This window comes from Dreissena polymorpha, chromosome 1, assembly GCF_020536995.1.
Source record: "Dreissena polymorpha isolate Duluth1 chromosome 1, UMN_Dpol_1.0, whole genome shotgun sequence".
In the NCBI taxonomy this organism is placed as follows: Eukaryota; Metazoa; Mollusca; class Bivalvia; order Myida; family Dreissenidae; genus Dreissena; species Dreissena polymorpha.
This window is the reverse complement of record NC_068355.1, coordinates 145,525,479-145,550,862: the sequence shown is the minus strand read 5'-3', so window position 1 is coordinate 145,550,862 and position 25,384 is coordinate 145,525,479. Positions and strand designations below refer to the sequence as shown.

Below are 25,384 nucleotides of genomic sequence, written 5' to 3'. Positions count from 1 at the left end.
TTACGGCTACTTACTAAGACAGGCATTCTTATCGCCTCTCCGTTGTTGTGGAGCGGGATAACCTTAGGGTAATGAGTTCCTTGCCGGAATGGTCGAAACCTTCTAATGTACCGACCTGCATCAACACAATTTATTGTCTGCATAGTGAGTCCTAGTTGCCCCATAACATATTAGATGGAGTAATCCACTGACTACTGATGTGTACAAACTGCTTGAATAAATGGTAAAACGGCAATTTCAACAACAGATCAATAAGGCATGTTTTTCCACCCCTGGATTAACCATAAAGCATATATTATAAAAAGCAATATATTTTAATGCAAAATAAATTCGATATGTCCAAAGATAGAAAGCTTCACTATTCTTAAACTTTAAAATTGAACACCTGTAGCAGAACAGTGAAATGGAGACATTGCACATTTACCTTTACCAGAGCATTTAACATAAACCAAAATTTTGTGGAGTAGTACATCGATGACTATTTGGTGAGTAATAGAGCTAAAAACAAACAATGACTGGTATTTAGCTTTCGTACTAAATGCAATACTGAAGATTCCCACTAAAGAACAGCTTTGTTCTCACTAAATAAAAAAATTGTGCCATGGGTGAGAAACTGTTAAGGAAACAAGAAAACACACTAAACAACTGAGATATAGCCCTGAAAAGTTGCATCATACAACAAACAAGAAACCGTCGGAGACGGGTGATGCTCCCCAAAGTTTTTTTTTGTCACAATATTGCACTATATATTCAGATATAAGGAAACGTCTTGAGGGGCATAACTTTGGACAAAATAATACGATGGATGATTTAGCAACTTAAAAATTTCAAAGGGCCATAACTCTCTTAATAAATCATCTAACCAGAACCCACTAGTAACATGCGCATCTCCTCAAGGTAGTTAAGCTTCCCATAAAGCTTCATTGTATTCCAGTCAGTAGTTGGGGAGAAATAGCCCAGACAAGAATTGCACTATATGTACAGTTTATAGAAAATTTCAAAGTGCCATAACTCTGTAAAAAATCATCCGACCATAACCGGCTGATAATATGCACATCTCCTGTTGGTAGTGAAGCTTCCCAAAAAGTTTCATTGAATTCCCATAATAAGTTGCTGAGAAATAGCTCGGACAAGAATTGCACTATATGTACAATGGAAAATTTCAAAGGGCCATAACTCTGTGAACAAGAGCACCGCCTTGCGGGTGCAGACCGCTCATCTATTTTCTTTTTAAAGGTGAAGGGACTCTCATTTTCAATCACAAAGGAGGGAGGGGTGGAGTGAAGAGGGGTGTATAGCATGGGAATGTGGACATATATTACATTATTTTCCAAAAATGGGAAAAAAAATGCTAATAAAAAAAAAAATCAAGAGGGGGGGGGGGGGGGTTTAACCATTAAAAAAAATGAAATTTGGGGTGGAGGTGGGGGGGGGGGGTATAGTGTGAGGGTGTGGTGGTCATTTGTGAGATGATCTTAAAAAAAAAAAAAAAAAAAATTTAGGGGGGGGGGGGGGATTCGGGTGGGGGGAGGGGGAGGTGGGGGATTCTTGGGTGCGATGGTTGGACGGCATTTCAAACATAAAATAAATATTTGTGTTTTTTATCGGTTTCAAAAAAAATGATTTGGGGGGGGGGGTGGGGTGGGGGTATAGTGTGAGGGTGTGGTGGTCATTTGTGAGATGATCTTTAAAAAAAAAAAAAAAAAAAAAAAAATAGGGGGGGGGGGGATTCAGGGGGGGGGGGGGGGGGGGGGGGGAGGGCACGGGGGATGGTTTGGGTGGAGTCTATTGTGGTATGTAAGGTAAGAGTAGTTTTGTCAAAGTATCAATCAAATCTAATCATAAATAAAGAAGTTATGGCAATTTAAGCAAAATTTAATAATTTGACCTTGAGAGTCAAGGTCATTCAAAGGTCAAGGCAAAATTCAACTTGCCAGGTACAGTAACCTCATGATAGCATGAAAGTATTTGAAGTTTGAAAGCAATAGCCTTGATAGTTAAGAAGTAAAGTGGATCGAAACACAAAATTTAACCATATATTCAAAGTTACTAAGTCAAAAAAGGGCCATAATTCCGTAAAAATGACAACCAGAGTTATGCAACTTGTCCTTTTACTGTACCTTTATGATAGTTTGCGAGTGTTCCAAGTATGAAAGCAATATCTATGATACTTTAGGGGTAAAGTGGACCAAAACACAAAACTTAACCAAATTTTCAATTTTCTAAGTATAAAGGGCCCATAATTCTGCCCAAATGCCAGTCAGAGTTACATAACTTTGCCTGCACAGTCCCCTTATGATAGTTAATAAGTGTTGCAAGTATGAAAGCAATAGCTTTGATACTGTAGGAATAAAGTGGACCTAAACACAAAACTTAACCAAACTTTCAATTTTCTAAGTATAAAAAGGGCCCATAATTCTGTCAAAATGCTAGTCAGAGTTACATTACTTTGCCTGCACAGTCCCCTTATGATAGTTAGTAAGTGTTGCAAGTATGAAAGCAATAGCTTTGATACTTACGGAATAAAATGGACCTAAACACAAAACTTAACCAAAATTTTTGATTTTCTAAGTATAAAAAGGGCACATAATTCAGTCAAAATGCACGCCAGAGTTATCTAACTTTGCCTGCCCAGTCCCCTCATGATAGTAAGTAAGTGTTCCAAGTTTGAATGCAATATCATTGATACTTTCTGAGAAGTGGACCTAAACGCAAAACTTAACCAAAATTTTCAATTTTCTAAGTATAAAAAGGGCACATAATTCTGTCAAATTGCCCGCCAGAGTTATCTAACTTTGCCTGCCCAGTCCTCTCATGATGGTAAGTAAGTGTACCAAGTTTGAATGCAATAGCATTGATACTTTCTGAGAAAAGTGGACCTAAACGCAAAACTTAACCGGACGCCAACGCCGACGCAGACGCCAAGGTGATGACAATAGCTCATAATTTTTTTTCAAAAAATAGATGAGCTAAAAATCATCCGACGAGAACAGGCTGATAATATGCACATCTCCTCTTGGCAGTGAAGCTTCCCATAGTTTCATTGAATTCCGGTCATCAGTTGCTGAGAAATAGCCGGAACAAGAAGTGCACTATATGTACAGTTAATGGAAAATTTCAAAAGGCCATAACTCTGTAAAATCATCCGACCAGAACCCGCTGATAATATGCACATCTCCTATTGGTAGTGAAGCTTCCCATAAAGTTTCATTGAATTCCGGTCATTAGTTGCTGAGAAATAGCCCGGACAAGAATTGCACTATTTGTACAGTTAATGGAAAATTTCAAAGGGCCATAACTCTGAGAAAAATCATCCGACCAGAACCCGCTGATAATATGCACATCTCCTATTGGTAGTGAAGCTTCCCATAAAGTTTCATTGAATTCCGGTCATTAGTTGCTGAGAAATAGCCCGGACAAAAATTTTGCACGAACGGACGCACAAAGCGGCGACTAAATGCTTCCCCCAATTTTATTGGTAAATATAGAGGTGAAGGGTTATGTTTTTTGTGCATGATGTTTTTCCTCTTTGATGAAATATCTCTAATTTAAGAAGTGTAGGGTTATGGTTCTTGTGCATGGCACTTCTCCTCATTGATATATGTTCACCCATGGAGTTTTGTGTTTATATCTTATATAGTTTCTGAGATAAAGTCATCTGACAGACAGAAATACAGACAATGCCAATTCTACATGTATTGAATACCCATTTCACAGCCAGATTAACTTCCATTCCAAATATGCAAACAAATATCTAAAACCCATAAAGTTTGTTATTGTCACAATATAAATATGCATGAACCCAGCTGTCCAGCTAGCGCAGTGGTTTGTACACTGGCTTCACACCTAGGCAGCATGGGTTCAATTCCCATTCCCGGCAGCATATCAGTTTGCTTAGTGGTCGCCATACCAGACAGGTGGGGACTCCTCACAGTATTCAACCTTCCCCCCACAACACAAGACCACACCAAAATGTAACAAGAGCACCGCCTTGCGGGTGCAGATCGCTCATCTATTTTTCTTTTTAAAGGTGTAGGGACCTATCTCAATTTCAATCACAAAGGAGGGAGGGGTGGAGTGGAGAGGGGTATTTAGTGTGGGGGTGTGGTCATTTATTACATTATCTTCCAAAAATGCAAAAAAAAATATTAAAAAAATAATTTGGGGGGGGGATTCTTGGGTGGGATGGTTGGACGGTATTTCAAAAATAAAATAATAAAAATAAATATTTGTGTTTTTAACCATGTTTGAAAAAAAACAAGAGATGTGTTTGTCAGAAACACAATGCCCCCTATTGCGCCGCTTTGAAATTATTATTTATTTATTTTTAACCTTTGACCTTGAAGGATGACCTTGACCTTGAACTTCAACCACTCAAAATGTGCAGCTTTATGAGAACGCCGCTTTGAAATATTATTTTTTTGACCTTTGACCTTATGGATGACCTTGACCTTGAAGGATGACCTTGACCTTCCACCACTCAAAATGTGCAGCTTCATGATTACGCCGCTTTGAAATTATTATTATTTTGACCTTTGACCTTGAAGGATGACCTTGACCTTGAAGAATGACCTAGACCTTCCACCACTCTAAATGTGCAGCTTCATGAGAACGCCGCTTTGATTTTTTTTTTAACCTTTGACCTTGAAGGATAACCTTGACCTTGAAGGATGACCTTGACCTTAAACTTCCACCACTCAAAATGTGCAGCTTCATGAGAACGCCGCTTTGAAATTTTTTAATTTTTTTTACCTTGAAGGATGACCTTGACCTTGAACTTCCACCACTCAAAATGTGCAGCTTCATGATAACGCCGCTTTGATTTTTAAAAATTTTGTTTGACCTTTGACCTTGAAGGATGACCTTGACCTTGAAGGATGACCTTGACCTTCCACCACTCAAAATGTGCAGCTTCATGATAACGCCGCTTTGAACTTTTTTTAACCTTTGACCTTGAAGGATGACCTTAACCTTGAAGAATGACCTTGACCTTGAACTCCACGACTCAAAATGTGCAGCTTCATGATAATGCTGCTTTGAAATTTTTTATTTGTTTTTTGATCTTCAACCTTGAAGGATGACCATGACCTTGAAGGATGACCTTGAACTTCCACCACTCAAAATGTGCAGCTTCATGAGAAAGCCGTTTTGAAATTTATTTATTTTTTGACCTTGAAGGATGACCTTGACCTTGAACTTTCACCACTCAGAAAATGTACAGCTTCATGAGATACACATGCATGCCAAATATCAAGTTGCTATCTTTAATATTAAAAAAGTAGGGATGTCAACGAATATCCGAATATCCGAATATTCGGTCCCGGACCGAATATTCGGATACTGTTTTCCGAATCCAATATTCGGAAGAAAAAATAAAAAATCGAGTAATTTCAAAGACTTTGTATTCGTAAAATTTGCTTCAAACATTGTCAAAAAAGTTGTTCCTCGTGTCATAATGTTTATTCCGGTAGGCGCGTTAATGCGTCGCTATGGTGATGACAGTATACCGGTCATAAATCCCGCTAACAAAGCCAGACATGTTGTGTCAAAATTATGATAGGTGCAAATCGCGTCGGCAATCAAAACATCGACCTGCACTTGATCCAATGACTCGAATTACATTTAAAATCATCAAAGATTAAATGAGTAAAGGAAAAGCCAACTTTGTGTAAAAACAAATAAGACCGTATGGAAATTAAAACACCGACCCGTATTGATCAAATAACTCGAATTACATTTAAAATGATCAAAGATTAATTGAGTAAAGAAAGAGCCGACTTGGTGTGAAAAACAAAACAGATCGTATGGTTATAATCACGTTGTCCAATCAAAAAAGCTTTTAGAAAATAATTTGCTCAATCTCTAATGAGTATTTGCGTGTCGTATGGTCCAAACATTAATTAATTACTCAATATTCAATCAGGTATTATACTTAAAGAAATGTTTTTGGTATTTCACCCTCATTTAATTGAAAATATTATAATTGCTACACGCATAAAGTAAATATCTGTCCAAGCAAAATGCCACCTACGCCTTTCGCTGCTTGGACGTATTTCACGACGTCATCCGATAAGAAGTCGCCGATCCAAGTGTCCTTTAAACGTGGCAACTTTAAAAGACTGACTGTTTAGACTGTTAAACAGGTTCAAAGTGTGTTGTGTCTATGTACATACTAAGTAATTCGTTTAAGTTCAGCTTTAATTATATGTAGATCTAACTGTTTTGTCATGTAATATTTTGTCGTCATGTAATCTTATGTTTCTCGTTCTATTGTTGATGTACGATATTAATAGTTTAAAAACAGTTTTTGTCATTCAATTTTAACAATAAAAAGTAATCAACAACATCCGCTTCGAATTAACGACGGCAACGCAGTGTCAATATTTAAACACTTCCGGTGAACTTCCGGTAAAAACGAAAGTAGAATTCATGGAGTAATGGTACGGTAAACAAAGTTGACTTTTTTCCAACAGATGTTGACCGAATATCCGAATATTCGTTCGGAAGGGTGACCGAATATTCGAATACCGAAATCGGTATTCGTTGCCATCCCTATAAAAAAGTTATTGCCAATTTTAAAGTTTTCGGACAGACTAATAAGACACCATTAATTTGACATTAGACCTTGAAGGATGACCTTTACCTTTAACCACTCAAAATGTGCAGCTCCATGAGATACACATGCATGCCAAACATCAAGTTAATATCTTCAAAAGTGAAAAAGTTATGGCCAATGTTAAAGTTTTTTTCAGACGGACAGACAGACAGACCGACATACTGGCGGACAGTTCAACTGCTATATGCCACCCTACTGGGGGCATACAAATTATTTTTTTAGGGTGGGGGGTGGGGGTGGGGTATAGTGTGAGGGTGTGGTTGTCATTTATTAGATGATCTTAAATTTAAAAAAAATTATGGGGGGGATTGAGGGGGGATTCGGGGGAGGGGGGGGGGCGTGGGGGATGGTTTGGGTGGAGTCAATTGTGGTATGTCAAGTAAGAGTTGTTTTGTCAAAATATCAATCGAATCTAATCATAAATAAAGAACTTATGGCAGTTTTAGCAAAATTTAATAATTTGACCTTGAGAGTCAAGGTCATTCAAAGGTCAAGGTAAAATTTCCCCTTATGATAGTCAGTAAGTGTACCAATTTTGAATGCAATAGCATTGATACTTTATGAGAAAAGTGGACCTAAACGCAAAACTTAACTGGACGCAGACGCCAAGGTGATGACAATAGCTCTTTTTTTTTTTCAAAAAATAGATGAGCTAAAAATCTTCAGAAACAACGAAATAGCTGGAAATTGTAGCTGTAATTCAAAATGCATCCTAACTCTTGTGAGTCTAGTAAGTCAATTAGGCAGGAATGCAGGGGCACACTCTGGGTCCACACATAATGTAGCCTCTAGCTCGGACAGGACCTCATAAACTTTGAAAAACACACACACTGTACATTATACAGTCATAGAGTACCTCTGCCCAGGTAGTATGTGGTGAAGTAGTCGTTGGTGTCAATAAACTCTGCTGGTCTGATAATGGTGGCGTTTGGGAACTCCCCCTTCACAGACTCCTCCCCCTCCCCCTGAAATGGAAACAGCACTTACATATACACATATGTTGGCAACAAATAATTCCAAAAACATGAAATTTCTATCAAAACAGATGAAACAACAAGCAAACTTGAAATTCTGTCATCTTGAGATACTTACTAGTAATTAGCAAACTCGACAATAATTAATTATATAATCAATATAAGGCTGATAAAAGTGTTGTTGAGTTGTTACCTAGTAAAAATCATACTTCAAAAGACATTATTTATTTCCAAATGTACCACTTAGCAAATTCTTTTTTTTTTAAGTCAAGATCTTTCTGGCCATTAATTTGGTCCAAACTTTCCTTTCATATTTTCACTGCCATATATAAATATCTGAACTGATACGTTTTAGACTTGTTCTTACCTTGGAAATGAGCCACTGGGATCCCCCAGGCCTGTACTTGCCATCAGACCTGTGACCTGCATTGAGAGCCGAGACGTGTATCAGCCGCTGCACACCACTTTCCTGGGCAATGCGGGCAATCAGACGGGCTCCCTTGTTGTGGACATCATCATACGTGTAGTTCCTTCAGATACAATAATAAACCATTAGATTACAAAAAGTCCATCTGAACTGTTGACACCTGCATTTCCATTCTACGATTACACAATTTTCAGTTGTTGTTTTTTTATTAAAGTCCACTATTAATCATTGACATTCTGATACTTGTACGTGAATATTTTGCAATATATTTATTAAAACCACCATACGATTTCAAAAATCTGATAGGTAAGGTAACACAATTTAACTTAGGATTCATGAAAAAAATTGTTTCCAATATTAAGAGAATACTGCAGATGATAATCAGGGACGTACAGAGTCTCGTATTCCTTGCCGATACAGTTGATCACAACACTGGAATACTGGCACACTTTGCGTATGGAGTCTTCATCCCTTAACTCAATCGGCTGAAAACACACACAGGTTTAACTTCAAAAGAAATAATAAACAAGAGATGTGTTTGTCAGAAACACAATGCCCCTTATAGCGCCGCTTTGAAATAAAATTTCAATATATCATTTGGCAGGTTTAGAAATTAGCTCCCTTTTAAAGCTTATTACTTCCATTGGATTGTATTTTGTGACTTTTGACCTTGAAGGATGACCTTGACCTTTAAATTTGTTTTTGATTATATCCTTTTAATAAATATTACTTCCCTTGTGAAAATGATCTGTACCTGCCAAATGATATAAAATAGAAATTATCTCCCTTTAAAGCTTGTTACTTCCCTTGGATTTTGTTTTTTGACCTTTGACCTTGAAGGATGACCTTGACATTTCACCACTCAAAATGTGCAGCTTCATGAGATACACATGCATGCCAAATATCAAGTTGCTATCTTCAATATTGCAAAAGTTATGGCCAATGTTAAAGTTTTTGGACGGACACACAGACAGACAGATGGACTGACAGTTCAACTGCTATATGCCACTCTACCGGGGGCATACAAATATGGTGCTTTGTCAACAAGAGATGTGTTTGTCAGAAACACAATGCCCCCTTTTGCGCCGCTTTGAAGCCATATATTTGACCTTTGACCTTGAAGGATGACCTTTACCTTTCACCACTCAAAATGTGCAGCTCCATGAGATACACATGCATCCTCCTACCCCGCACTGCTTTAAGTGATCAAACACAAATAAATCTCTTGAGAAGATCTTCGGGGTTGGACAGGTTTTCTCACAGACGTCTAAATTTACTTGCTTGAGAAATATTGAAGATCATGTAGTTTACTGTACAAACTTATAACAATTAACAGGAACTGACTGACTGACTGACATACTGACAAACTGTCCATGAGTGACTCCAATATGCCCCCTTTCAAATTTCACATTTGGGGGGTTAAAATAACACAGAAATATGACTGTCTTCCTATAATGTGCATATAAATAATAAGACAATATGTAACAAGGGCTGTTTGTAAAACATGCATGCCCCTCATATGGGCTGTCCGTTGTAGTGGCAGCCATTGTGTGAATACGATTTTTGTCACTGTGACCTTGACCTTTGACCTGGTGACCTGAAAATCAATAGGGGTCATCTGCGAGTCACGATAAATGTACCTATAAAGTGTCATGATCCTAGGCAAAAGCGTTCTTGAGTTATCATCCGAAAATCATTTTACTATTTCAGGTCACTGTGACCTTGACCTTTGACCTTGTGACCTCAAAATCAATAGGGGTCATCTGCAAGTCATGATCAATCTACCTATGAAGTTTCATGGTCCTAGGCGTATGCGTTCTTGAGTTATCATCCGAAAACCATTTTACTATTTCGGGTCACCGTGACCTTGACCTTTGACCTAGTGACCTCAAAATCAATAGGGGTCATCTGCCAGTCATGATCAATCTACCCATGAAGTTTCATGATCCTAGGCGTATGCATTCTTGAGTTATCATCAGGAAACCATTTTACTATTTCGGGTCACCGTGACCTTGACCTTTGACCTAGTGACCTTAAAATCAATAAGGGTCATCTCAGGCTTTTTCCGCCCTATGCCACGGGTCCGAAATTCGGCCCCATTCCCAATGCAAATCTGGTTGTTTTTTTTCCCAATTGAAAAAAAAATTCACAATTAAAATATATAAGTTGACCTGATCCGGTGTAGAAAATAGAAAGTATTGCATAATTAAATTATCTGTTGCCTTGAATTTGTTTTAAAAACTGTAAAATATGTAAATGATTATTTAAGACTTTCCTTATTTTCCTCAAAATCCAAAGCTTCGCGCGATTTTTTTCACCTCATAAAAGGCCAAGCCTTTTCACCAAATTAAGATTAAAAAACCTGCACTTATCACACATGTTCATAATATTGTGTAAAATTTTAATTATAAGTTATCCAAATAGTCGTTATTTACCAGTTAATGGCTTCTTTGAACTATAAGAAACACTATTTATATGCAATAATTTATCCCAATTGAGCCAATTTTGCGATTAATTTTTTTCCCAAAATGGGGTTTTCACGATGCGAAATTCCCAAAATTCCAGTGTGGCGTTTTCCCAAAATGGAGCGGAAAAAGCCTGCATCTGCAAGTCATGATCAATCTACCCATGAAGTTTCATGATCCTAGGCGTATGCGTTCTTGAGTTATCATTCAAAAACCATTTTACTATTTCTGGTCACCGTGACCTTGACCTTTGACCTAGTGACCTCAAAATCAATAGGGGTCATCTGCGAGTCATGATCAATGTACCTATGAAGTTTCATGATCCTAGGCCCAAGCGTTCTTGAGTTATCGTCTGACAACCACCTGTTGGACGGACCGACAGACCGACATGAGCAGAGCAATATACCCCCTCTTCTTTGAAGGGGGGCATAAAAACTGTTTTACTATAACTAGAAAATTTAGTCCTTTTGAAACAAGGCTTGATGCAAGTTGTAAAGCATTCTGAATTTTTATGTAAAGCAGTATACACTGCCACACAATGGTTTTAAACCAAAGTCTCAAAGGCATAATATGCTGATAAGTCACCCGGAAACCATTTTACTGTTTCGAGTCACTGTAACCTTGACCTTTGACCTAGTGACCTGAAAATCAATAGGGGTCATCTGCTGGTCATGATCAATGTACCTATGAAGTTTCATGATCCTAGGCAGGGTTTATTTTTGGCCCGATTTTATAGCCGAAATTCGGCTATATTCCCAATCGCAAAAGGTATACTTTTTTCATAAACAAATTTTCAATTTTCTAAGTATAAAAAGGGCACATAATTCTGTCAAAATGCACGCCAGAGTTATCTAACTTTGCCTGCCCAGTCCCCTCATGATAGTTAGTAAGTGTACCAAGTTTGAATGCAATAGCTTTGATACTTTATGAGAAAAGTGGACCTAAACACAAAACTTAACTGGACGCCGACTCCAAGGTGATGACAATAGCTCATAACTTTTTTTTCAAATGACCTCGACCTTTGACCTAGTGACCTGAAAATCAATAGGGGTCATCTGTGAGTCATGATCAATGTACCCATGAAGTTTCATTATCCTAGGCATAAGCGTTCTTGAGTTATCATCCGGAAACCATTTTACTATTTCGGGTCACCGTGACCTTGACCTTTGACCTAGTGACCTGAAAATCAATAGGGTTCATCTGCCAGTCATGATCAATGTACCTATGAATTTTCATGATCCTAGGCATAAGCGTTCTTGAGTTATCATCCGGAAACCATTTTACTATTTCGGGTCACAGTGACCTTGACCTTTGACCTAGTGACCTGAAAATCAATAGGGGTCATCTGCGAGTCATGATCAATGTACCTATGAAGTTTCATGATCCTAGGCTTAAGCGTTCTTGAGTTATCATCCGGAAACCATTTTACTATTTCTAGTCACTGTGACCTTGACCTTTATCCTAGTGACCTGAAAATCAATAGGGGTCATCTGCGAGTCATGATCAATGTACCTATGAAGTTTCATGATCCTAGGCCTAAGCGTTCTTTAGTTATCATCCGGAAACCATCTGGTGGATGGACAGACCGACGGACCGACAAACCAACGGACCGACATGTGCAAAACAAAAAAAAAACTCTTCTTCGAAGGGGGGCATAAATATGAAAGCAATATGTCAAGGGACACAGGAAATATTTGGGGTAGTATGCAAACTTTAACATAGATTTATCAATAATATGCATATTCTAAGTATAAAGGGGGCAATAATTCTGTCAAAATGCTTGATACAGTTGCCTGCTCTTGTATATAGGTTGGGGTCATGATGGTAAACAAGTATGCAAACAAGGGCTGTTTGTAAAACATGCATGCCCCCCATATGGGCTGTCTGTTGTAGTGGCAGCCATTGTGTGAATACGTTTTTTGTCACTGTGATTTTGACCTTTGACCTAGTGACCTGAAAATCAATAGGGGTCATCTGCGAGTCAAGATCAATGTACCTATGAATTGTCATGATCCTAGGCAAAAGCGTTCTTGAGTTATCATCCGAAAATCATTTTACTATTTCAGGTCACCGTGACCTTGACCTTGTGACCTCAAAATCAATAGGGGTCATCTGCGAGTCATGATCAATCTACCTGTGAAGTTTCATGATCTTAGGCATATGCGTTCTTGAGTTATCATCCGGAAACCATTTTACTATTTCGGGTCACTGTGACCTTGACCTTTGACCTAGTGACCTCAAAATCAATAGGGGTCATCTGCGAGTCATGATCAATCTACCCATGAAGTTTCATGATCCTAGGCATATGCATTCTTGAGTTATCATCCGGAAACCATTTTACTATTTCGGGTCACCGTGACCTTGACCTTTGATCTAGTGACCTCAAAATCAATAGGGGTCATCTGCGAGTCATGATCAATCTACCCATGAAGTTTCATGATCCTAGGTGTATGCGTTCTTGAGTTATCATTCAAAAACCATTTTACTATTTCGGATCACTGTGACCTTGACCTTTGACCTAGTGACCTCAAAATCAATAGGGGTCATCTGCGAGTCATGATCAATGTACCTATGAAGTTTCATGATCCTAGGCCCAAGCGTTCTTGAGTTATCGTCTGACAACCACCTGTTGGACGGACCGACCGACAGACCGACCGACCGACCGACAGACCGACATGAGCAAAGCAATATACCCCCTCTTCTTCGAACGGGGGCATAAATATAAAAGCAATATGTCAAGGGACACAGGAAATTTTTGGGGTAGTACGCAAACTTTAACATAGATTTATCAATAATATGCATATTCTAAGTATAAAAGGGGCCATAATTCTGCCGAAATGCTTGATACAGTTGTCTGCTCTTTTTTATAGGTTGGGGTCATGATGGTTAACATGAATGCAAAATATGAAAGCAATATGTCAAGGGACATTGAAAATATTTGGGGTAGTACGCAAACTCTAACATTTGCACGCAAAGGCTAACACACACCAACGCACACGCCGGGGTGAGTAGGATAGCTCCGCTATATATATTTAATATATAATAGTCGAGCTAAAAATGCTTAACTTTTGTAACTATATGTAATATTTATCAATTCAGTGTCACTGCTCAATGCTTCAGTCACATGATCAACCAATTGTACAATATTAAAATGCCAACCAATCTTGAATTATGCTCATTTCTTGAAAGCAGTTTTTGATCCATTTTGGCATTAAAAAATCCAGTGTAGCTCATACATGGTTCTGCATGATACTATACTGTAGCCTTATATACAGGGGTCTGACTTAACACTAACCTCATGGGAGCATGCTTAACCCTCCTTTCAGGATTCAATTAATCTCTTCATTAGTATATAGATCCATACAAGTTAACAACTAATTGTACAAAAAGTTTCACATTGAAAAAGAGGAAATCAGCTGAAAGGAGGAGAAATTACACCTCTGTATACATGTTAATGTATTTTTGTGGCTGCATGTTTTGGGAACGTTTTGTATCTCTTATTGAAAACTTACATTAAAAAGAATCTGTCCTAAGTCACCCATCAATTTCAAGTCCCTGACTTCACTTGGTTCACCTCTGTAGGGAATAATCACCTGAGATCCAATCTTACCTGAAATAATTGTACAGTCCTGGTTATTTCATAGCACAATTTTGTTCCATCTTTATTTTAGAACCGTGATGATGCAATTTGACTAAAAATTGAAGTTGGAAATGGATATAGCAAAGATATTTCATGCAAACTTAATGTATTCATAAGCAAAAAACAAAAGTTAACCTGATTACCACAGCTTTGGAAAAATAAATAAAAACATGCCGTTAAAAAAACAAGATTGTACCATTTTATCACCTTTGACATTACTCAAATAATAACGGTCGATACCGCATATTATTTGAAAGGAGTTTTAATGAGCCAGCTTTGTTTCATCCAAATATTTGTTTTTATTTCCTAAATCTAGCCGATTCCAGGAGAAGTCTATTAACGTATCATGTGTAGATTCAGATTAAAAATTGAAATTAACATTGCTAAGCTGTTAAATTTTCATTAATTATATAGTAAGTGGTATTTGTCTCCAAATTATACAAGAATTGTGTACATGAATAGGTTTCTAGTGTAAACAGTTTAAAGTGATTAAAACACTATTTTAATTCGGGTAGCATAAAAAGTAACAAGATCATATACATGTACACTACTTTTAAAATAGCCCCCTTACTTATATCAATGTCAAAATATAATTACCAAACTTTGAGCATGGGGTCATTTCAACATAAGGAATACATGTTTTCATTCCTGAGAAACCAATATACTGCAAGTTAGCATTAAGTGTTAACATAACATGTATTTCACCAAATTATTCAAAGAGTAACAAAACTTGTTCTTTGAGGTCACTTTAATATAGGAAGTTAATTTTTTAAGTTTAAATGAAATACCTTCAGCCATTCCAGAGAAACTAGCTTACCAAAAAAATAAAATCTAGCTCTGATGCAAAACTGGGGAAAGTGAAAGAGCTTGCCTTTAAAAAAAAAAGCTAAAAATGCATAATTTATCTTATATGTGTCAGTGTCATAACCAAATTAAATAGGATTATCTGGGATCTTGTGAGTGACATGACATTGCACAATGCTTGTTATACATATGCTTGAGGAATATACAATGTTAGTAATTTGAAAATCCAACCTTCCTGGACAAACTAGATACAACTTCTGACCAAGTTTGGTGAAGATCGGATGAAATTTCGGGACAGACAGACAGACCATCAAACCGACGGACCGACAAAGTGACTCCTATATAGCCCCCATTACCATTGGTAATGGGGGCTATATAGGAGTCACTTTGTCGGTCCGTCGGTATAAAAATTATTTGCAAACTGAATGAAATAGTTTACCAATTGATGTATAATATTCGATTCTTACCCAATCTGTTGGCCAAATTATATCCCAGTGTTCCTTTACATCCAAACACTGTCACAACTAGCCCACTAAAAGATGACCTGCCCCCAGTGCCACGTTTGTAGTTTGTCAAGTTGATGTCAGTAGGTTGAGTAGCCTGGTGGCGCTTTACGACGAAAGCTGAGGCAAGCCTCTCTGGAACCCGCAGGGCTATAATGAACCCAAAATCTGCATTTGGATATTATGAACTTATTAAAGCATTAAACATTGCTGGAATAAACACCCTTCACATATACAATAACTTCTAATGTGTAAGTCAATATTTTCTATGTTCCTGTAAATACATGTACAGCTTACTACATTATTAATCTAAACAAAAAATGTAATATCAAACTCTTCGTCATGACCGTTAATAACGAGATATGCATTTCAAACTGACTTACTTAGTGAGATTGTTTAATCAGTTTTACATTTGATAAAAGGATGCTTAACCTTAAACAATTAATCAGTCTACACAAATATATTCCCATAGACAAATATTGTTAAATTAAATAATACATGTGTACGTCAGTAAGCAATGGTTTTATTCCTTTCTGTGACACTTGTGTTTTGTCAACCCATTCAGGGATGGAAACTAACGTTTTACAATTGGTTGCCCACACGGGCAACCATCTTTACTATTTTGGTTGCCCAGCTAAAGACTAACGAGCCCAGTACAATGTACATGTATTGTCATGTGTATCTAATACTTTCTTTAAATAAAAGATAACTGAACAAAATTGCTTACATTACACTCTTTCTGTGTTTAATGTCTTAATATGAGTCTGAGTTGAATAATTTCCTTGGCCTTTATGAATAAATATTATTAAAATTATTTATCAACAGTCGCCAATTTTATTAAATGTTTAATTGTACTTGAATGTTTCAAGCTTAAAAAAGCTAGTTGCCCAGCTGGAATACCAAATTTTGAATTTAAGTTGCCCAGGCTAAAATCTACTTGCCCCGGGCTCACGGGCAACCACTAATTTCCATCCCTGCCATTTATGCCTAGTGGATTTATTCCTTTCCGTGACACTTGTGTTTTGTCAACCCATTTATGCCTAGTGGACTCTCCAATCCTTCTAAATTGGATCAATTTATTTCCAAAATAAGGGATGTCTAGTATATTTATTTCTATATTTAGAATATTTCTTACAGAAATTTCTTTAAGCAAACAGCGCAGGCTCTGATGAGACGCAGCATTATGCAGCGTCTCATCAGGGTCTACGCTCTTTGCCAAGGCCTTTTTTCTAAACGCTAGACATAAATGGGTTAAGATGGAAACACTACATCAATTTTATCATAGCATGGAGTTAGAGAACTGCAACTAATAGACTATGCATTTTTCATGTTAATCCTAATACATCTCTCTAATAGTGTGACACTTGGTAGCAACAACAGTCACCGGAAATCAGGGGAGACAATTTTCAGATATGCAAATGAATTCTGACCTCACGACCCCTAATTACTATTACGCGTTTTAGCGAAAAAATGCTACTATTCCGAATGATAATGTATTAAATTATGCAAAGGGGAGGGGTTAAAGTTGATGTATTCAATGAAAACGAAACTGGAAAGTTAAAAAATCAGGGAAAAAACTAACACGGAATTCTTTAGGAGGCCATATGATAAAGTTGGCAGGCATATATGCGAGTGAAATCGTGATTTTCTTGAAGACGAATTCCTTATAAAATTATTTCATACAAGTTTTATGGGATTAAAATACTTATTGATACTTAATTCCTCAGCTGAAAAGAGCGAGTGAAAGTTTGTCAGGGGAGGTAACCTGCTCCCAAAGCGAAAGTTCATGTGCGCAACACAGCAAATTAACACGCAATTTGCGAGGCAATCGAGGTAATATTTAATTTGCAATGTCAATTTTGTTTCAAATCAGATTAGTATACCATTAGCAATAAAAAAAATACTGTTACTACGTGTATATTGTTGTAAAATATTGTATTTATATTCCGACCACTTTCATCCCGAAAATATTCGTACCTGTGTTTTCAACGATCACAATGATTTGTGTAACTTCTTTAACTTTGTTATCGTAGAAAGCATCATTTGTATGTCCCTTCACATGGGGGAGACATATTGTCTGTCAGTTTGTTAAACAACTTAAACATTTTGGCATTTGACATAACTTTTGAGTTTTGTCTAGACTTAAGCTTTGTTGAGCCATTGCAGATAGCAACTTCATGTTTGGCATGCAAATGTTTGTAGCAGTCTCACAAACTCATCTTGTTATCAAATTAACATTTTAGTACGTTATTTCAGGACCACATATCTTGACTTAGTAATTTTAGTTCTAGTTCGTGTCAAATATTGAGTAACCAGTTAACTTATAAAAAAAAGAGATGGTAATAAATTAACTTTGTTAAATAAATAGATTAATGAATTATTGATATTAGGCTTTAATTTTCAAAACTTTTCTTCATTTATTTTACTTGTTAATACATTCTACTGATGAGCCAAGATCTAGCAATAAACAAGCTAAAAATCATGAATAACATTTAAAAATATTTTTATCCTATTATAATGGTAGTGGGTGGGGAAAAGCAATACCATTTCAGTGATATTTTTACAAATCTTCTCATCTGAGTCCTGGAACTCAATAACTTTAAAATCTATGAGTCCCCAAATTGAATAAATGAGTCCAAATATTAAACCATATAATTTTTTTAGAAATTTCAACGCATTTTTGGGACTCACATAATAAGACTTTGCATCCCCAGAGGTTTTTGTGAGTCCAGGACGCAGGACTAGCAGGTAAAAAAAATCACTGCCATTTGCAGTGGTATTTTTACAAATTTTCTCATCTGAGTCCTGGGACTCAATAACTTGCAAATCTATGAGTCCCCGAATTGAAAGAATGAGTCAAAATATTAAACAATATTATTTTTTAGAAATGTCAATGCATTTTTGGGATTGACATAATTCGAAACTTTGCATCCCCAGAGGTTTTTGTGAGTCTAGGACACAGGACTCAAAGATAAAAAAATCACTGCATTTGTAAACCATATACTCATGTGTATTACTATTTTATTACTATATATGTATGCTGTGTGTCTTCAAACATATTTATTGATGCATATTTATTGATATCATTTATAAGATAGTTTATATTGAAATGAGGAGACAAATCATTTTTATTTCTGCTATTTCTATATTTTCTGATATTTCCACACGCCCCGAAGGTCTTTGATAGGCGAAAAATAAACCAATTCAACTGCTTGGATTGAATGTTTCAGTTGGAATTTGTTCATACATAACTGACATACAAATAGAGCACTAGTTTTAGTTCCCAGTGCTTTCCATTGCTGAAACAACATATGGGGGTCAGATTTTTATGCAAAAATAAAAACAGCAGAATTTATATAGCCTTTTTTCTCAACTTCTATTCCGTCAATTGTTTTCTGTTTATATGGTCAAACTATGCATTTTTATTTTCCTCACAAGTCACAGATTCAGAAAAAATATAATTTTGTACATAATATTTAGAGATAGCGGTGGTGTACAGTGATTCATTTTGATGTGCGTCCCGCGTGCCAGACGCACATTTTTTCTGAGGACGCATCATTCTCAAACATGTGCGTACATGTACTCGGGACGCATTGTTTAAAAAGTCTGATTTTCAACATCGTCAAAGTTGTACATGATACCGAGTTTGATTCGTGGAGATAAGCGAAACACATGTTAACACAGTTTTGAAAAGTAGAACGGAAGATTATTCAGAATGTAATACGCGTATTTTGATTGGTTGAAATATATCAATTATCCAATATGTTACAGCGTTTTATTAAAAGTTCATTGGACGTTTAATTTGCTGTCCCGGATGGTAAACAAAGAAAATGCCACCCAAAAAGGTTTCCAAAATTGATCCTCAACAATTTAAACTCCCTCAGTGTGTAGATATTTATTGATATCGCAGCCTCGATGTAAAACATGTGGTTTAATGTGAAGAATAAACAGCGGAAAACACAATTTGTGTTCGTCTGTTGTGAGCGCAGACAGTTATATTGTAAAGCGATGTTATTATTCTTTTCTGGATTAATTGATCATTTTTGTTTTTTCTAAAGTGACAATTAAAAATGTGCAAGTTCTGAAATAAATAGCATCTTTTATTTTTATATGGTACATACATAATAGTGATACAGATTGTACAGCATTTCGTCCTATGTAACGTAGAATGTAAGTACATATAACAACACAGACTTCTGCTGTTCATACTGCAGGATGTGGGAGGGGTTTTTATGTACAGAATAAGGTCTTGACCAAATTCAGGAACAGGTTAACTGTAGGGAAACAAGACAAACTTATGAGAGTGAAGTTGTGCAATTTTTCAGGAATGAATTTATGGAAAAAGCTCTCCCTGTTTGAAGAAAAAACAAGGCGAGAAGGCTATACATCTTAAATACAGTATGAGTGTTGTTACACTAAATCTGTATTGAAGGTGTAAACCTTTTGACCAAAGCAGAAATTGTCTTTTGTCACACTGTTTGAAAGGGATAATTTTGACCAAAAAATTATAAACACTAGTCAACCAATTTATTTAAACTCTAGTCTGTCCAAATTGTTAAATAAGTTAAAAGTTCTCTGTTTAAGATGTTATATGTTTCACTGTTTGTTATTTAACGTAAAACATATAAAGATTTTACTTGCTATAAACCTTTTTCTTTTTTTTAGCTGTAAAATTGCATAAAAGAGCCGCGGGCTAAGGCGTATCATGTTAAGTACATATGTAGATTATTTGTTACGAATTTACAAAGACACAATCTGGGACCCATTGTTTTCAGTTTGGACCCATTGTTTCAAAATATGCGAGTCCCAAGGACTCATTGATGTAGATTTCAAAATGAATCACTGGGTGTAGTGGATGAGGTGTCCGCCTAGCGATCGTAGTGTTTTTCCCAGGAGGGCAAAGGGGCATGGCGCATTACTTTCAAAAAGGGCATTTTAGCGCGCAGTTTAGGCAAAAAAGGGCAAAAACGTTCCATGAATACCTGAATTACGGTGAAACATGTACAGTAATCGCATCAGAAGCAGTTGTGGAAAAAATAACATATAAACAAGCACATTTAATGGTAATAGAAGTATTTAACTTACTATGATTTATATTAATATATTTACCTTGCAATGTAGTTTAAAGTTCCACGCTGTTTCAATAAACTGTACAGCACGACAAACATAATAAAGCAATATATGCATATGAATCTGATTATACACAGATCCACAAACATATAAATGAAACCATGTTTGTCTTATCCCATTTTCTAACAATAATCTCGACAGATGTTTAAAATAACATTGCCAGTAAATTGATCGCTAACAATATGCAAACACTCGTTTCCGTGACATACATCCACCGAGTAGATTACAAATAAATAAATAATGTTGTTGCTTTCTAAAACATTTTTATGCATCGTTGATTATCACAGACATTTCATTAATTCCTTCTTAATGTATAATCTCCATCGTTAATTCGATCGTTTACGACGTTATTTGCCATTTTTGCCAAGTCACAATTTAATTCTGTGTAGTCCGCCATGTTGATAAAATGTCAAATGATGTAAGCGACAGGTTCGCATAGCAACGTTAAATCGTATACGTGATTCGCATTTTGTTAAATTAGTATACATCTCAGTAATTATTTCAATAATTAGATCTTATTATCTTAAAGACGAAACCGATAAAGAATAAATTTGTTTGTGAATTTAAATGTAATTATGTGTAAAAATATATGTTTCGATATAACTGAATAATGCATGCAAAGCACAATTGCCACGAGAATAACATCGAGTTTTTCATCAAAAGTCTCCGAAGTAATGATTACATCGTGGAGGAGTACACATTGCCGAGCGAAAAGTGCGCTTGGTATAACATAGCCTCCAGCATTATCGATTGATACTGACACGGGGTTATTCACGCATGACTAATTTACAGCTTTGGAGCAGTCAGTAAGACCTACCTATAAATCGAGCACTGTTATAGATAAAATCTGCTCAATTTAATATAGTCGATTAGACATTGACGTCTCTCGAGTAAATCAAGCACAGTCGGAGCGTCACAGACAATCAAGGACGCTGATTTTGCGGACCAAGTTAGATCGTAAGGCCACAATTAAAATATTGTTCGTTTGCCCTTTACCGGCCCTAAATTTTACAGGTGGGTAGGTAGGTAGGAAAATTATTTTATTTTATTTGAGAAATTATATTTTTAATACACTTATAGTCTATGAATATTTAAAACACTGTTATTAAAGCACTGTTGCAGTGTACGAAGCCCTATGTAGCTTAACATTATCTTGTTTGCTGTTTCTTGCATATATTAATATCAAATGCATGCTTGTGTGTTATTACATCAAATATTTGCTCATTATATGATGTTAATTGCTCAAATGCATTTGTAATTATTTAACAGCCAGACAGCTTTTATTTTTAACTTAAACCTTTCCCTTAAATTGGGCTTAATTAGCATGCAACAAGCATTGAAGGGGTGTAGATAGACAGCCCAAAGCCTTTAATGGAAAAATTCAGACATGGCGAAAGACCGTCACATTTTACAGGCCAGACTTGCCCACCAGGAGAAACAATTCACATGCCAGTTAAAATTTTTACAGGCCCCAATTTTAAGTGTTTGACCGGTTAGTGCATAGTCTAGGCATGGCAAAGTAAATTCATAAAAGGGCAAACTGAACATTAATATAAAGCATTATTTCTTCTTGAATGCTCTGAGCTTTTATGAGTACATACATACAGCTCAGAGGGTCAATAGCTGAGAGTTGTATTATTGCAACTAACATAAGCATGAAAACTTGATTTGGGGAATTAAATTAAGGGTGTTAGTTTCAGTTTGTGGATATGTTAACGCTTTAAACATATATACTTGAGTGTTGTCGATGCAGTTAACTAAGAGACATAAATATATTCAGGGCCCTCAATCTGTCAAATCCACGCCAAAATTCGGCCGCATTCACCCCCCTTGAAAAGTATACTTTTTTCCCCTTTTGGGGGGAATAATTCCCCCTAAAAAAAAATAAAATAATTTTTTTTCTTTTTTTTAGATAGATGTTTCATGATTACTATATCTCAATTCAAATTTAATTTAATCTTGTCAAACGTACTAAATTATGAAATAAGCAATGAATATAGTGCAACCATGTACAAATGTAATAATTAGAGAGTAAGTTAAAAATCCCCCAAAAAGGGAAACGCCGCGAAAATTCCCCCTGGTATGGGTAACGACCCGCTTCCCTTAAAATGGATTGAGGGCCCTGATATTAAATAAGTTTACCTTTACATATCCATTTCACTAACATGCCATTACAGTAAACTGTTTAGTGTGGCAAACATAATAAAGCAAAATATGCACATGAATCTGATTAAACACAGATCCACTTGCATATAAATTAAATCATGTTTGTCTTTTATTTTGCATTTTCGAACGATAATCCTGTAACTGTTAGATGTATTTTTCTTTGCGAGTAGACTGCATTCCAATTTTCATGAATCCATACTAATTATATGATGTCCGTCGTAAATTCGATAGTCATTTGTCCTCCCTGAGCATCGTTATTTCTTTTAATTGTCTGCCATCTTGGATCACGTTAACAACATGTGTACAACGAACGTAAACTCGTATATGTCCGACTACTTTCGCGAACCAATAGTTAAGTATGATGTCGTTCGGCCATTTTCACAGAACACCGCCGATCGCGATGCTGGTTATAGACGCTTGCATTACTGTCTATTCTGGGGCATATGAAATTCCAACAATCGGAGCGACCTAGATCGGTCAGGGGCGATAATAATAGACAGGGATATAAATTCGTGCACAAATAAATATTGCAGTCGGCTCTTTTATGATCGTCGAAAAAAAACGAAAATAAAAAAAATACGTTTTCAGAAATCGCAATAAAATTTTTTGGGTCGGGGGGTAAAAGTGGGTCGGTCGGTAAAGGGCAAACAAACTCAATTTTAATTTAGGCCTAAGGCAATAAAGATGTTATTGATAAGGGAGCGTGGCGAAATTTGCCTCAGAAAAAAAGGGCGCATGGTGAAATTTGCCTTTGAAAAGGGCAGCGTGGCCATCCAGGAGGCTGGCGTGGCTTTTAGCCACGCTAAAATGGCCTGGGAAAAACACTAGATCGGGAGTTTGTGGGTTCGCTCCCTACTCTGGGAGTGTTCTCATTATCTCCTCCATAGACACCAAGTACTGGTTCTTCCCAGGAAACGGACTCGATAATGTCCCTCTGCCTTAGTCCAAATAATTAGACGTAAGCTACCCCGCTTATGTCTAAACGGCTACCGTCGTTTTCCTATAGCAAATTGAGTTCAACTTAAACTTCAGTTTTTCTCGTTAAATCTTTGCTAATGCATAAAATTATCATTAATTAGACATAAATGTGAGGGATTACCTCTTAAATGTGTAAAAATTGTGCTTTTAAACCATTTATGTACATTTTTAAAAATAAACACACACAACACACGAAGTGTGTTTGTCGTTTATAGAATTGCATTGAATTATCTTGAACGAAATTATTTTTTGAATAGGTTACACATAACCAATTGTTGTTGTACAACAAACCACATCACTTTTTAGCTTTCTGTACTCTTTAATTAAATGAAACCTATATGTATGTGTTAAAACTACCAGTTGTATCACGGAGTGTATATTGATAGGAGATGAATCGAGTATTTGACCCTTACTGTAGTAAATTCAATCTTATGCAAAAACTATTCATCCGATTTTATTGGTTTATACGTTATCTTGTTGCTTATTAATTCCTCTTTCAAAAAATATACGTTTTAGTATATTCCCGTTGTTATTAATGGATTTATAGCGAGATAAACACAAGAAATACACATTTTATGTTTTACCACCGCGCGTTTTACCGTGTTGTGGCTATCCAGGGTTTTTTTGCCCGATTTTATAGCCGAAATTCGCTATGTTCCCAATCCCAAAAAGTATACTTTTTTCCCAAAATGTGGCAAAAAATTCCGTTTTGGAGTTTTAGAATCTAGATTTACGGTTGACATGTTCGTACTTAATACCAATTTGTAGCGTTTATATTTGGAGTTCAGTTTAAAAAAAATACATCTTGCTTAGGAGAATAGAATTCTGTATACGATAGAAAAAAAATTGTTTAAAAACTAAAGTAATTAAGGAATGAAGGCGGAAGAAAGTAGCGCGCGTTCCTAAGGCACTGAACTGATGCTACGGTCTTGGCGATTATGCTTTTGTTTAGAAACCGGCCATTGAATTTCCTTTGCCATGATTAATATATTTTTTATGGAATATATTGTAGTATTTTGCTCACGAAACATATCAATAAAGCTTATTATAAATAAATCTTAATAAATTAACGATTTCAGCTCTTGTTTATAACACAGAAAGGGTGTTATATTTATGATGAAACAGCGTTTATAGCGGACCCTCTCGATTTTATTCGGCTTTGCATGCATACTTGAAATAAAATGGGTGTCAAAAACATTCATCGTTTGCTGTTAATTATCAACAAGGGAATTATGTATAACTATATGAAATGTTATTTACCTTAAATTATCAATTTATTAAAGATTCTTGAAAATCACGGTCGGTGTTACGCGGGTCATTTTGTATTTTGACATCAGGGCATCATGTCCAACTATTCAAAATCAGATTTTTTTCACTGGGACGATGGCGGCTTAGATTTAGACATGCAGACAGATAGTTTATTCAGACTTATACAGCAGTACATCGTCTTCAACTCAAATATATAAATTATTTTTAGACGAATTGTTAGGTGATTACACATATAGCGGTGATGATTCTGAGAATGTTGCCATGTTTCTTATCCGTGTAATCTAGAGTCCGTGGTTTGAGCATTTTTATCGCGGTGTTCAATAAAAGATATCTCAATAATCTTGTTTATTGATAGATCTGTGGTTTTATTGCCCCTGAGTTCAGCACAAACCAATTATCTCGTTATGATCAG

General features: G+C 36.3%; 1 protein-coding gene across 1 annotated transcript in view; it reads right to left on the bottom strand.

The window, feature by feature from the left end:
• Window positions 1-25,384, bottom strand: part of LOC127854139 (NADH dehydrogenase [ubiquinone] 1 alpha subcomplex subunit 9, mitochondrial-like) — a 30,935-nt gene that overhangs the window by 4,153 nt on the left and 1,398 nt on the right. Inside the window, exons 2-7 of the mRNA XM_052389146.1 lie at window positions 15,394-15,579; window positions 13,995-14,092; window positions 8,411-8,502; window positions 7,958-8,120; window positions 7,473-7,581; window positions 15-115 (exon numbers count right to left, since the gene is read on the bottom strand). Of these exons, the coding sequence (XP_052245106.1) occupies window positions 15-115; window positions 7,473-7,581; window positions 7,958-8,120; window positions 8,411-8,502; window positions 13,995-14,092; window positions 15,394-15,579 (749 nt within the window). The remainder of the gene's footprint in view (window positions 1-14; window positions 116-7,472; window positions 7,582-7,957; window positions 8,121-8,410; window positions 8,503-13,994; window positions 14,093-15,393; window positions 15,580-25,384) is intronic.